At 34.9% G+C, this 13914-nt stretch overlaps 2 protein-coding genes across 7 annotated transcripts; one reads left to right on the top strand and one right to left on the bottom strand.

Annotated features, from left to right (window-relative positions):
* Positions 1–600: 600 nt before the first annotated feature.
* LOC145012357 (AUGMIN subunit 8-like) lies at positions 601–5333 on the top strand. Of its 6 annotated transcripts, none has more exons than XM_078971155.1 (7): positions 601–793; positions 2378–3616; positions 3722–3958; positions 4064–4153; positions 4239–4346; positions 4475–4602; positions 5019–5333. In XM_078971155.1, exons 2-6 carry the CDS (start codon positions 2510–2512, stop codon positions 4559–4561), a joined length of 1629 nt encoding a protein of 542 aa, XP_078827281.1. In that variant the 5' UTR covers positions 601–793; positions 2378–2509; the 3' UTR covers positions 4562–4602; positions 5019–5333. The 6 variants fall into 6 exon arrangements, with proteins under 6 accessions (XP_078827281.1, XP_078827280.1, XP_078827279.1 ...); XM_078971154.1 differs by lacking the exon at positions 601–793 and adding an exon at positions 1840–2152; XM_078971153.1 differs by lacking the exon at positions 601–793 and adding an exon at positions 1840–2158.
* Positions 5334–5766: 433 nt separating this feature from the next.
* IRX3 (Cellulose synthase family protein) lies at positions 5767–9993 on the bottom strand. The gene is made up of 10 exons (XM_078971152.1): positions 9634–9993; positions 9344–9540; positions 9076–9172; positions 8871–8991; positions 8529–8795; positions 8093–8438; positions 7734–7997; positions 7384–7596; positions 6890–7300; positions 5767–6818 (listed from the first exon to the last, which is right to left on the bottom strand). The coding sequence occupies exons 1-10, from the start codon at positions 9902–9904 to the stop codon at positions 5883–5885; spliced, it is 3123 nt and encodes a 1040-aa protein (XP_078827278.1). The 5' UTR covers positions 9905–9993; the 3' UTR covers positions 5767–5882.
* Positions 9994–13914: the final 3921 nt, after the last annotated feature.

Below are 13914 nucleotides of genomic sequence, written 5' to 3'. Positions count from 1 at the left end.
TATTTTTTTTTTTGGGGGGGGGGGGGCGTTTTATATTTGGACTATACTATATTTGTAACTTAGCCGGGTGGATAAAGTTTTACCTTATATGTTGTTTTTGGAGCATTTACCCGAGATATTTTATATCGAATCAGAGAGGATTTTATCTAATGCGAAAAAAGTGATCACTGAGAATCGATTTGTTTTGTGGCTGAAATTTGGAATTGAGAAATGATATAGTTATTTGTGTTCATGGTCTTTTTTTTGTTATTTAATAAATTTAAAACTGTATTATTGATTATTTTAACGGCTATATTTTAAGGGCATTTTATTCTATGCACACAAAATACTACAACTACAATGCTTATAATATATACTTTTTAAATATCTTCAAAGTATTTGTAATATATAAGCTACATATTAAACTTATGTTTATAAGCTTTTAATATTAAAAATGTCTTAAAAATAAGATGTATTTTCTTTTCTTTTTGGCCAGGGTCATGGCAGATTATACCTACTAGCTTTTCCGGATCAGATTTTCTACGCTACAATTTCACTTGAAAATATTATTTTTAATACTTTAATTAAAACGAAGACGTTAAAAAGGTTAGTCTGGTCTTTAGTAAAATGTAACAAAAATCAATTCGTTCTCTTCTCCTTCAACCGTTGGCTGTGTAGAAGCCGTCTCTCTTTCTCTCTCCCGCTTTTCGAATTCCTGAAATTGACTGATTCAATATTCAAAATTTAACGGCTGCGTCGCCGGAATATTCATCCCTCTCAGCGATCTCCGGTCATCCAGCTTAATTGATCGCCGGTTAGATTATTGTTCACTCTATCCAGTTTTTAATTTGTGTGCATCCGGTGAAAAATTCAAATTACGTTTAGTATCGTTCAAAATCGTGGCCATAATTACTAATTCACTGTCAACTTTCAGTTTCGAGGTGAAATTTAATGTCATTAATGGTGACATAAGAGTTAGAAGTTTAATCAGTTTTTATTTAATATTTATTTCCATTTCTACGGTATCCGAGAGCATCGAGATGAAAAAGAATAGAATCAATCTCTATGCAGATCTGGTTTTAGTTATTAGAAAAATATTTGATGTAGAATGATATATATTTTATTGATATCTCTTACTTCGACACTGTTCCTGAAATTTCAGACAGATATCTGCGGAATCCAGCCACTACATCTTGTATGGTTCCTGTAATTTTTACTGATATATTATAGAAAATAGGGATTTTTGTGATTTATATGAGGTTTCTTCCTAGGTTCTTACAAGTATCAAATTGATATAAATATATTGATCTTTTGAGGAAAATCAATATAACTATGATACAAAAACATTTGGTGCTAGAATTGCAGAAAGAATTTGATTATTATGTTTGGACTTTATCTGACTCTTGATAGAGATCAAAAAAGTAGAAAGTGTATATCATATATGTAGCTTCTGAGTTTTGAATATCTATAATATAGTTCAAAGATGTTCATTGTGTTTCATTATGTAATAATGAGATCTTAACCTAAGTATATTTTAGCCTTTTAGTTAATTAGATTAAGTTTTTTGTATTTTGTTATATTGATAAATCTATGTTTTGTGTCTGTGTGAACGGATACAGTGAATTAATCTAACAAGGAGGGACAATGATCCTGTTTGGCACATGGTCCTCCATGGATGCTTCCATAATCCCATCATTACATGCTTATTATTGACCATAATCAAATATTTACAGTTAACCTTTGACTGTAAATTTAAAAAGTAGGCTTCTAAAGTTAAAAATTCAAAATGTTGATTGTATTAAATAATCTTTACTCAGATGTAGACAAACAAAGAATAAATATAAATATAAAGTATAAAACAATCTGGTGGGATTGTATTTTTGTTCATCAATGTTTTCAAGATTATATTGTGTGAATTTCCGCCATTACTCTGCAACTCCTTTTCCTTTCAGTCCTGTCGACCATGGCAAATCCGTGAAAGAGACAACAGGTGGCAGTTTTTGTGTTTTTTAGCAGGATTCTTCTTATAATCTTATCCTACGCACCCCTCCATATCTTCTCTTGTACCTATCGCCTTCCCTTTCTTCCTACTGTTTCCTGTATTTGAGTTAAATGGGTTGCATTCCTCCAATCAAACAAACGCACTTTTCCCTTTTTTTTATGAGCTGTAACTGTAAGTGTAAGTGTAATATTCTTAAAGTGCAATTTTCTTGATGATGTTTAGTTGTTTATGATCATATTTAGTTTGTTATTATGATTCAAAGATATCCATTTGCTTTATTTTGGCTCCAAGTTACAAAAGTTTTCGCATTTTCAGATCTGTGTGCCTGTAAAGATGTGTACTTTTTATCACTTTTTTTCTTTTTTCATCATATTATCTTCTGCTTAATAATGACAGTGAAAGGATAGCACATAAGAAGAAGAAGAAAGCAAATTCCTTCGTCTTTTCAAGAAATTCGTGGATTATTTTTGGCAAATGTGTTGCTCGTGTGATAGAAGACATCAATGTGGTTGAATTCGAATAGAGTGGATGGACGTATGTGAATCAAATCAAGCATCAGAGACCCGAAAGATCAAAAACAATGGAAGAATTCATCGGGACGTTAATTCAAGGTACAAATCACCTACACCACGGCGTTTTCCATCTCCAAACACGAAAACAACAGTCACAACTTCAACGTCAGCGCCGATTTCAAAGAGAGCTGTATCCGCCGGACGAAGACAACCGCCAGCGGCAGCAACACCACCGTCGCCGCCGTCCCCCTCCACCCCAGTTCACGATTCATCTATTTACACCGAACTCGGCGCTAGAAAAGCGAGTGGTAGTAGTAAATTGCCGGAGTCGTTATGGCCTTCAAGAATGCGAAGTCTCAATGTTGCTTTTCAATCAACAGCTTTTTCAATGCCGATTAGTAAGAAAGAGAAGCCTCCCCCACAAGCCATGTTTGATCGGACATTGAAGCCTTCGTCAAATGTCGGCCATAAACCGACTGTAACACCACCATCACCACCACCGACATACCGGAAAGCTACGCCGGAGAGAAATAGAAGTCCTCTCAAAGGCAAAAACACCATCGATCACTTAGAAAATTCTAAACCTTTCGATCGATTTGATCACCATAGATGGCCTAACAGAACCGGGTCTTCTAATGTTTTAACCAAAAACATCGACCCACCCGATCATGAACCCGTAACTCCAAAATCCACAAACGGAAATTCAAGAAAACCATCGTCGCTTTCTTATAATCCACACAGAATAGCCAATCTTTTTTCCGAAAAAAACGCAATTCGATCTCCATCACCAATTAAGTCATCTGGTATTATTATTTCACGAGGTGTCAGTCCATCGCGAACAAGGGTTTTAATTTCTCCACCACCTCCACCACCCGCCGCCGCTAGAGGCGCCAGTCCTAGTCGCGGCGTGTCGTCATCTACTCCTACTCCTTCCACCCAATTACGCAATTCGAATACAGTTTCTGTTCTCACATTTATCGCCGACATTAAAAAGGGGAAAAAAGTTGCGAATCGCATAGAAGACGCTCATAATCTACGCCTACTTTATAACCGGCAAGTCCAGTGGCGTTTCGTAAACGCCGGCGCAGAAGCCACCTTAAATTCTCAGAAACTAACGGCTGAGGTAAGAGGTTTGGTTCTTTCATTTGTCTCTTTTGTATATATTAATTAAAAAATTAAAATAGTATTCTGAAAACCGATATTGATACTATCGTATTCTGTAATGCAGAGATCTTTACTTAATGCACAGAGAACAACGTCACGACTTCAAGATTCAGTAACTGCAAAGAGGGTTAACATCAACCAGATGAAACTGCAGTTAAAGCTTTACTTGATTTTAATGACTCAAACTGGTTACTTAAACCAATGGTGTTCAATTGAAAGAGACCATAATTTTGCATTACATGGTGCTATCGAAGATCTAAAAGCAAGTACTTTACGCCTTCCTGTTACTGGATGGGCAACGGTATGTATTTGATGCCTACGTGGCGTCCACATAGACAAAATCGAATAACCTTATATTAAATTAATAAAATAATAAGTAATAACACTTGTTTTTTACAATTCACAGGCAAATATACAAAGTGTGAAGTCGGCGGTTTATTCAGCTATTCAAGTAATGCAGTCGATTGGATCCTCTTTACAATCTACACTATCAAGAGTAAGTTCTATATCTTTTATTACTTATATACATATACATTTGAAGTTTATATAAAAAGTGAATAAATAAATTCCTTTTGTTACAGTTGGAGGGGACAAATTGGGTGGTTTCTGAACTTGCAACTGTAGCATCACAAGAAAGAGCTCTTCTTGATCAATGTGAAGCTTTATTGACTTGTGCATCTTCTCTACAGGTAAATAAATATTTACATTTTAAATGGTGAAAAAAGTTTATTAAAACTATAAAGGAGCAAGATATTACATATTACATATTAGTCCCCCCGCTTTTTAGTAAAGCATAACAGTAACATTCTATGTTAAGTTATGGGCAGGAAGTTTAGGTAGCTTTGGTGGTCCTCCATCATGCCATATGCAATTAAAGCATATGGTATGTGTCTATGTGATGTGATGTGATGTGGCATATGATTATGATATGTCTCTTTTAATTGGGTAATTTTTCTTTCTTCTCATTGATACAATAATAGGGTTCACGCGTGTAGTTGCGTATTGAAACTTTTGGCAACATTCTCCATTTTTGGTTGTATAAAAAATGCTATCTTTCTATTCTTGGATACGTAATTATGTAGTGTGTATAGAAATTAGTTAGGTTAGCAAATTAGGTAAATCGTTTTTAAGCTTTTAGAAATTGTGGACCACTTGCCCATTAAGAAGCTTATTAATGAACATGGTTGTTATAAATGCTGCAAACATAATGTCCTTAGTCCCACAAACATGGGGGCCAAAGTATGGGCCTCATGGGTATCTCTAGAATAGGTCAAGGGTTCAAGTCTTAGCAACTACAACTACAGTATGTAAGAAAAAGTCTTTGGATTATCTTGATGTTGATTTTTTTTGGATATATACAGGTAGAGGAATACACCCTTAGGACACATCTCATACAGTTGAAACAAGATTTGAAGAGTCTATGATTTCGCCCATAAATGACTCCATCCACATTCTACACTAACTTCACTTTATATTCTTAAGAAAAAAAGAACATACGTCAGCGACAACATATGGTGTGTTGATATAGTGTGTGTACAGTTTTCTTTTGTGTGTGTGAGAGAGTGCTTCTTTTTCTCCCATCACTTTAGGAGAGGTGTTGGGGTAATTATAGCAAAAAAATGTAACCGGTTAATGTATCCATATCAATGGCAATGCAATGGTTCTAGCTTTATTCATTCTTATTATTGTAATTTTTAGCATCATTACTTGAAAAGAAATGAAAAAGTAAAAAGCAATTAATTACTAGTTAGAGTAAATTAGAGCGTTCGTCGATGTGGTATATCTTAAGTGGATGCTAAATGACCAATTTGCTCTTGTCTTCATTTTTTTCGTCTCATCTTCAAAAAAAAAATCCTAATAAAAAACACATTTTAACTAACCCATAAAAGTTCAAATCTAAGATTAAAGTAATAACAAAGGAAAAAAAAAACAAATTAAGTTGCTGTCGAGGGACCAAATATGCAATGATAGTATGATACCATGCTTTAAGGACCATAGTGCCACGAACCACATTTGGATGAAAGGTGTAATTTACTCTAGAAGTTAAACTTTGTTGTATGCTTAAACGTCACAACACAGAAATTCAAAATATACCATCAAAAAACACTCTCAATAGAAACAAACTTTCTTTGATCGGCATTAGATTACAATCTTAACAGAAACAAACTTTTTTCATCGAGTACAATGAACAAAACTTTTCACTTGAAGGAGTAGGTATTTCATGTTCAGCAATTGAGTCCACATTGCTTGACATCGGGTCCTTTAGTCTTCAACACAAACGGGTCAATCCTGACCCAAAGCAACGAGAAGATGGAAGCAAGAAGTATAGACCATATAACCACAATAGTCGGGGTCCTATTCTGCTTTCCCATGAGACCTTTAAGAAACGGATAAAGATGAACAATCACCCAAAACGCAAAGAACAACTTCCCAAATAGCGGGCCCCACGATTGGTACCCGTTGTTAATCGCATCAGAAATCCCCGCCACAACCCCAACCATGTTAATGATCAAAATAGTAGTCGGAGGAATGAGTAAAGTTGTCCATTTAAACGCGTACAACTCCCCGAAATCCTCATCATCCGATGCTTTCGATGTCACTGTGAAATTCGTATCTATTCCCGCCAAAATCTTTAACAAACCTTGTACAACCGCAAACAAATGAGCCGATACGCCACCAATCACCCAAAATTGCTCGTTCCTCCACCACTCCTCAATGCTGACACCGCTCCACCGGAGCTCGAGGATTCCGGTGGTGAAAATGGAGAGAAAAAGAGAAATGAAGAAGAGACTTGCTAAGGTGCTAATCTCCGGCATGATGAACTTTCCGGTGAGGAGGCAGACGGCGGGGAGGGTGCAGTATGCGAGGAGGGGGAGGGAGGTGAAGGGGTAGACGGTGGTGTTGACATAGGATAACCGCTCGAGCCATTTTAGGTTACCGCCTTTGTAGCCATACCAAACTGGGCTGTGCCGACTGAAAAAGATCTCAACCGAACCCAGGGCCCACCGGAGGACTTGGTTTAGACGATCCGAAAGATTGATTGGAGCTGATCCTTTGAAAGCGGGTCGTTTTGGCATGCAGTATATGGACCTCCATCCACGACAATGCATCTTGAATCCTGTTAGAATGTCTTCCGTGATCGACCCATAAATCCACCCCAACTATATGATAAAGAGAATTTGTCAGATATGAGATTCAATCAACTAGCATACAAATAACGTATTTTAATTACCTCCAAACCCCATTCGGTTTTGTCTTCATACCCACAACTGATGACATGAATGGCTTCTTTGAGAAGCGATGCGGGGCTTGAAGATGGTGGAACTCCACCATCCACCATTAAAGTCGAGGTGACAAAGATAGCCGATTGTCCAAACTTCTTTTCAAAGTTCATTTGAGATTTCAAAAGTTCTTTATCATCATCGTATCCTTGGATGTTTTCCAAATCGCCACCCGGTCCATGTTTTTCATACTTGGGAAGCTTCTTACGGCGTCCAAAACAAGGACAACAATCACAACTCACCATTTTCGGCCTCTTGGGACCCTTTGGTGGGTCATACCCGTATAATGCTTGTCTTCTGAACACACATCCTGTTCCGACATATACCGGGCCTTGAATTCCATCTAAACCCTTCATGTTAATCTGTAAAAAGACGAAAAAACACATCGATCAAACACCAAATTTCATCTTCAATAAAGAAAAATTAATAATCTTTGTATGTTTACATCGAAGAAGACGGTGTTCCTGTTGGCATATCGATCGTGCCTGTCTATGCCATCGAAACGTTGAGGAAACTGAACGTAGCAAACCTTTCTTCCTATTTGTGGATCCATCAAGAAACACATCGCCTCTCGTGCAGCCTTGCTATTGTTTAAGTAATGATCACAATCCAAGTTGAGCATAAAAGGAGCATTCGTCAAAACCGCCGAGACTCTCACCTATAAATCCAAGAAACATCCACAACAATCACACATTCGTTACAATTATATTTCTTTTCAAAAGACCCCTTAAAAGAAAGGGTAGACTACACGATGTATAATCAGATGAGACTGTGTCCAGCTGATGTGATCATTACCAGGGCATTCATAGCACCGGCTTTCTTGTGATGTTGAAAACCAGGTCTCTTTTCACGAGAAACATAAACAAGACGAGGAAGTTCGTTTCCTTCAACATCAGTCCCTCCACTTTGACCAAGAAACACTTGAATCATTCCCGGATGATCTTTTGTGTTATTCCCCGGCCACGGTGTCCCATCTTGCATGATCCAACCTTCCGCGGGCACTTTAATAGCTTTCGCTACAAGCGCATTGACTCGTACCTTAAATTCTTCGTATTCTCTCTGCAACAAAAACAAAATTTAACATGGTATCAGAGCAGAGTCTAGAGTCTGGTTATACTAAAACATCATAGAAAAAAATATTAAATAATAAATACCTTCATGGCGCGCCTTTCCTTGACAAACGTGGGTTGAACTTTATCCTTAAGGTAGTCGATTTTATCCGAGAAATACATTTCAGGAGCTCGTGGCTCGATTGTAAATTTCTTACAAAACGGAACCCATTTTCGTGCGAATTCTGCGGTTTCCGATAGTGATTCAAAGGTAAGCATTGAAGCACCATCATCCGATATGTAACATGAGATTTTATCAACCGGGTAGTCCATAGCTAGAATCGATAAAACAGTGTTAGCTGTAACAAGTGGAGGTTCCTTCAATGGATCCACTGTACTCACAAATATATCCACCGGACACAACATATTCGGCTCACCTTCCCTCTCATACCTGCATCACAACAAAACATCGAACACACAAAATTTAACATGGTATCAGAGTCACTAATAAATACTGATCATCAATGATCAAGATCACTACCTGAGAGAAAGGCGATCTAGATAAGTTTCACGATCAATCGGGAACCATTTCGGGAACTGATCAAGGATCCATGAGAAAGCGAACCAGATCTCACAGATAACAGATGTCAACCATAACCCGAATGCATCATGCACAGGGTTCATGAGTCTGTAACGAAGAAAGATGGCTAAGATAAAAAGACGAGCCACAATCACCATTCTGTAAGGATTGATCTTGCTGGATGCAATCGGTACTTTCCTTGAAAGTGGTTGTCTTGCTTCATCTAACCTGTATCATATGAAAAGATCCAATTTTATATAAAAGTTTGAAACTTTACTACATTGAGAACAAAATTAAACATACATGGCCATATCAGGATCAGCTGAATCATCAACTTCAGCACCAAGGTTTCCTTGCTGCATTTTCCAGTCATCCATTCTTTCTTTCCATCCTCCATCTTTCTTTTCATCCCATCTTCCGCTTCCTGTGAAAGGAATTCATCCAATTATTATTTCATAACTATTAATTCTTGCAAATGGCATAAAAAAAAAAGTTAAAAAAAACGTACCTAGCTCATGAGCCGAATACGGATGCACACGTTTATGAAGCGAGGATAACGTTTGCTCTCCATGAGGTTGACTCGATATTGGGAACTCACCACTTACCTACATCCATGGCACTTAATCTAGTTAGTTCAGCTAGACACAGTCTACTCTGTCTTTGTATATTAGAGAGAGATTCTAGGACTTCACATTTTTAAGTAACATGATTGATATGATCAGTTAGACACAATCTTATCTGCCTCGATCTTTATAAAAACAAAAGTTATTGCTTACGGGTTTAGAGCGGCCAGCAATGACAGGTGGATATTGAGCATTGTCATCATCTTCATGTCCTCGACCATAACTCATCTTTCCTTGAAGCATTGCTTCTGCAATATTGTTGTTCTTGTTTTGATCATCATCAATATTGAATTCGTGTTCAATGTCATCCACATCTTCCTCATCGTCGTCTCCTTCAACCCTAGGACTTCCTATATATGTAGAATTAATATTTAATACTTAATCCATTCGTAAGAAAAACAAACCTAGATGAGATTTTGAGTTTTTTGAGGTCAAAGTCAAACCTTTGAGACGTTTGTATCGGGTTTTGCATTGAGGGCAGTTCTGGCTACCTTCTCTTCTCTCGTACTCATAGCATGGTCGGCACACCGGAAAACCACACTCGTTACATGCTACAAATAAATCTCCGGCGACTGTGACGCCGATCTCGTCACCACATATCTCACAGACTTGACCAGTCAAATCCTTCAAAGGCTTGTGTTCTTCGTGGCCATGGATGACTACGAGCTCGTTCCGGTTGTGAGATCCGGCGACTAGGCCGGCGCTGGCTTGCATGGTGGAGAACACAAGGTGGTGGTGGTGGTGGAGGTGGAGGTGGAGATGGAGAGAGGTGAAGGGTTCCTTTTAATGGAAAGAACGAGGGGTGTTGTTTTCGTTTTAGATTCGAGGTGTCCCTCATGTACCTATAGGTTTGTTGCAGGGTCTCCGTTGCCTTTAAGTTAAGTTTCCCTCTCGTTTTTCTTCAACTACTTTTATATATGGTTTCTTTATTTCAAAGGTTTTAGTAAATTAATTAATTGATATATAGTACATGATAGACTCCATATCGCTTGCATAATTTGATTTTTGTATGTTCGCTGATTATTTTGTATCATAATATTAACTATATCTCTAGAATAAATGTTGGATAATGCTAATTCTTTGATAAATAGCAATTATAGATTACATTCTAATCATCATCCTTCATTCGTTTTTTTTTTACATGTCAATCTCTTATAAATTTTGATACTTGTCATTTTGTGATATTTTTAAAATAAATATTTTTTTAAAATTAAACTAATATTCATATATGTAAAGTATTAAATATCATATATATATATATATATATATATATATATATATATATATATATATGATATTAAATTACAATAAATACATTTGGCCTTTCTTATTTTAAAGTTATATATTAAAAAATATTTTTTGTTTACACTTTAATTTAATGTTTAATTTTTTTTATATGGGTTTCACACCTAGTAAATACAACAAAAACACCTAGTAAATACAACAAAAGCATCCAAGAATTCAAACGTAAAATTGCTAAAAGTCTATTGTGTTTGTGCTTGTTTAGTTGTACATTAACGCATTGCTTAAAATCAAGATCTAAAAAAGTTATTATTTTTTTATTAAATAGAGTTCTACAAATAGTTGAGATCTAAAAAAATTATCATATAAATATTATTCGGATGCTGTATGGAATGATGGTTCTGGTTCATCATCTTTTTTCACCTTTTGGTCTCAAAACGGTTAACATCTAATTCAGATGGTAAAATATACGAATAGTTGTTGAAAGTTCATATTCTATATATCTAATCATGTAATAGAACATACGTTTTGACATTCAATATGCTTGTTTATTTTTTTTTTGTAAATTTCTATTTAGTGATTATTGATCACTGTTTTCAGTTTTTAGATTGATGATGATGGCATGGTAGCATCTAAAGGTAACTAAAACATTTTTCTTTTTAAATGTTGCATTCGAAGAAATTTTAATTGATGATTCGTAACCTTTTTATCCATCCTCTCTGTCATTAGATACTTTTATTACTGAGATTAATTAGAAACCAAGACAGATGTTTTTTCTATATAAATATAGTTTATTATCTTAATATAAAATTGTCATGTAAACAAATACTCCATATATAAATCACTATTGATTTCCTCCAGAATTTTGTCTAATTAACATAATGTGATAAATAAACATATATACTTGTAATATACTTGCAGGGCGGGCCGGGATATTTCGAATGCCCTATGCAAATTAACAAAAAGTAAGATATAAAACTTAAATAACATAAATTTTTAGCAAAACAATTATAATTTTTCATATTCTATTAAAAAAATACATAAACTAAAACTTTATTCAAAATAATACAACTAAAAAAATCATTCTATTTGGAAACAATCATTCTTCTAAATAAACTTTTCAATAACATCTTAATAAATAGTTTTATTTAAAGGATTCTTCGATTCTGAAATTCAAATAGTAAAATTTTAACACCTATTTTCTTTAAAAACCTATAAAAAATAAAAATAAAAAACAAATCATAAAGAAAAATTTTAAAATCAAAATATTATATTACATTATTACTAAAGAGAAAGTCTCATTTGTTTCTTATTCAGACATAAAGTAATTTACCTTTTGATTTTTGAAACTTCAAACAACTCATTGAAACCTAAAACTTGACAAATCTTTCTTTTGATATCAAGAAAATAGGGATCAGAATAAATGAATAGGAAAAATAGATTTACTGAAAAATCTTAGGTGAGAGATATGAGAATACCTTCTGGTTTCAAATTTTGATTTCTTCTAAGAAAATAAATCTGAATTTAAGCTAAAATAAACATAAATTATTACCATACAACGGTGAAAGATATGAGAATACCTTCTGGTTTTCAAATTTTGATTTCTTCTTAGAAAAAATCTGAATTTAAGTTAAAAGTAAACATAAATTATTACCATACAACCTCTAAACAATATCATATATGTATAATATAGATAAAAATGTGTATAATGCCTTTAGATTCTCGTCCCTATTGAGACCTGAATTCTGATTTTCAACACCTCTTACTGACAATTGAAGGCTTCTGATTTTAGTCTAATTTCAAAGGTTTATGAAGATTATTGACATCCTTCTGATCAATGCCTCTAAAATCCTTTTGATGTTGTTCACGGATGGAAGGGTTTCATATGAATGATTATTTTGATTTTAATCAAAGAATGAAAAAAGGAGATCATTACCAGGGTGCTCGACGATGATTCATTGTTTTGCTATTTTGTTGGCATATTTAATTTGTTCCTATGCCTCAATCGTAAATATTATCTGCGACATTGAAGGAACCTAAACGTTATTTTGCCCCAAAACTTTTAGATTCATGCTCATGATTATCTCTTGTGTCGCTCCTTTCATTCGTTGATACATGTTAGAAATTTGGGATATAGAAATGTTTGGAAATTTATGAGAATTGTGGTATCACTTTTAAATTAAAGTATATGGTGGTACTCCCAATCTTTAATCAGATAAGACTCAAAAATCAAGTGCAAGATCAGAAAATCTGATTATTATGAATTTCGAATGTACCATCAAATGAATATCAAAATTAGTTAAATATATTTTTCTATAGAAAACTGTCACAAAACAATTGTATGTCTGAAAAAATGTCACAAAAAAACAGTTTGGTGTCTGAAAACTATCACTAATTCGGGTTCTTTCTATAAGATTCAAAACAAAGTCAAAAATCAGGTTTATTTCCAAAAATTCAGAGTTCTTTTTAAGATAGCAATATAACCCAAATAAAAAAAATTCAGCGTTGACCCCAGCTAAGGGCTTTGCTCCTTGAACCCTGCTCCCAGGGGTGCTGCCCCCGTACCCCCGTTCATTCAGGGACTTCGCCTTAAATGACAGTCTAATTTGAATCATGAATAAACTTAAACAAGTGTGCACTCTGCACATTCCTTGTTTAATATTCATCAATATTGATTTATATCAACAAATCAATCAATTACACTTAAATACACATTGATGATACAAAATCAACAACAATACATAACCTAATACTATTTGGGCTCAAAATAAACCTATGTTAATACAAAGGCCGAGAAAATTTTGGTCCCCTAGATTTGAGTGATCCTGTTTATAGGCACACTTTGAATTCTCATTGGGCCCATCCTGTATGCTTGTATTAGTGAATTCACTATAACATTAACCATTATAAGAATAAGGCATGTGTAAATCATGTCAAGAACATGTTGATGGAAAGCATGGGAAAACCCTAATCGAGTTATACGTCCTGATTCCGATTCGTATGTTAAGAACATGTTGATTGAGGCACGTGTAAAACATGTTTTCCTTCGAATACATTTTCCCCATGTTATTTTGTCACCCAAGATACAATAGTCAAAACGGATCTCCAAGACCACCAAACCAAGCTAGCTTGCACTTTACCTTGACAACAACTAGAAAACACCGTCATATAAAGGAGAAGAGTAGAGAGTTGTTGGTTCATCTTTCCCGTGTACAATAATACTTTGTTTATAGTGTAAGCATGTAACAATCACCATAATCACAACTAAATAATATTAAACACAAAATTATGACCGAAAATATGGGTAAAGCCATATTTTTCCAACACTTTACACTTATATACGCAATGCACATACCAAGTTTTCCCTGTTGCCTTAGATAATTTAGAAGGTGATATAAATTTGATTTCCAAAACAAAATGTTGGGAAAATGAATTGTACGACGACAATGGTCAATGGACTTATTACTTCATTCTTAGTTATC

The sequence above is a fragment of the Lactuca saligna genome, chromosome 8, assembly GCF_052625555.1.
Source record: "Lactuca saligna cultivar CGN05327 chromosome 8, ASM5262555v1, whole genome shotgun sequence".
Classification (NCBI taxonomy): Eukaryota; Viridiplantae; Streptophyta; class Magnoliopsida; order Asterales; family Asteraceae; genus Lactuca; species Lactuca saligna.
Note: the sequence above shows the minus strand (reverse complement) of the source record. Positions and strands in the feature narration are given on the sequence as shown.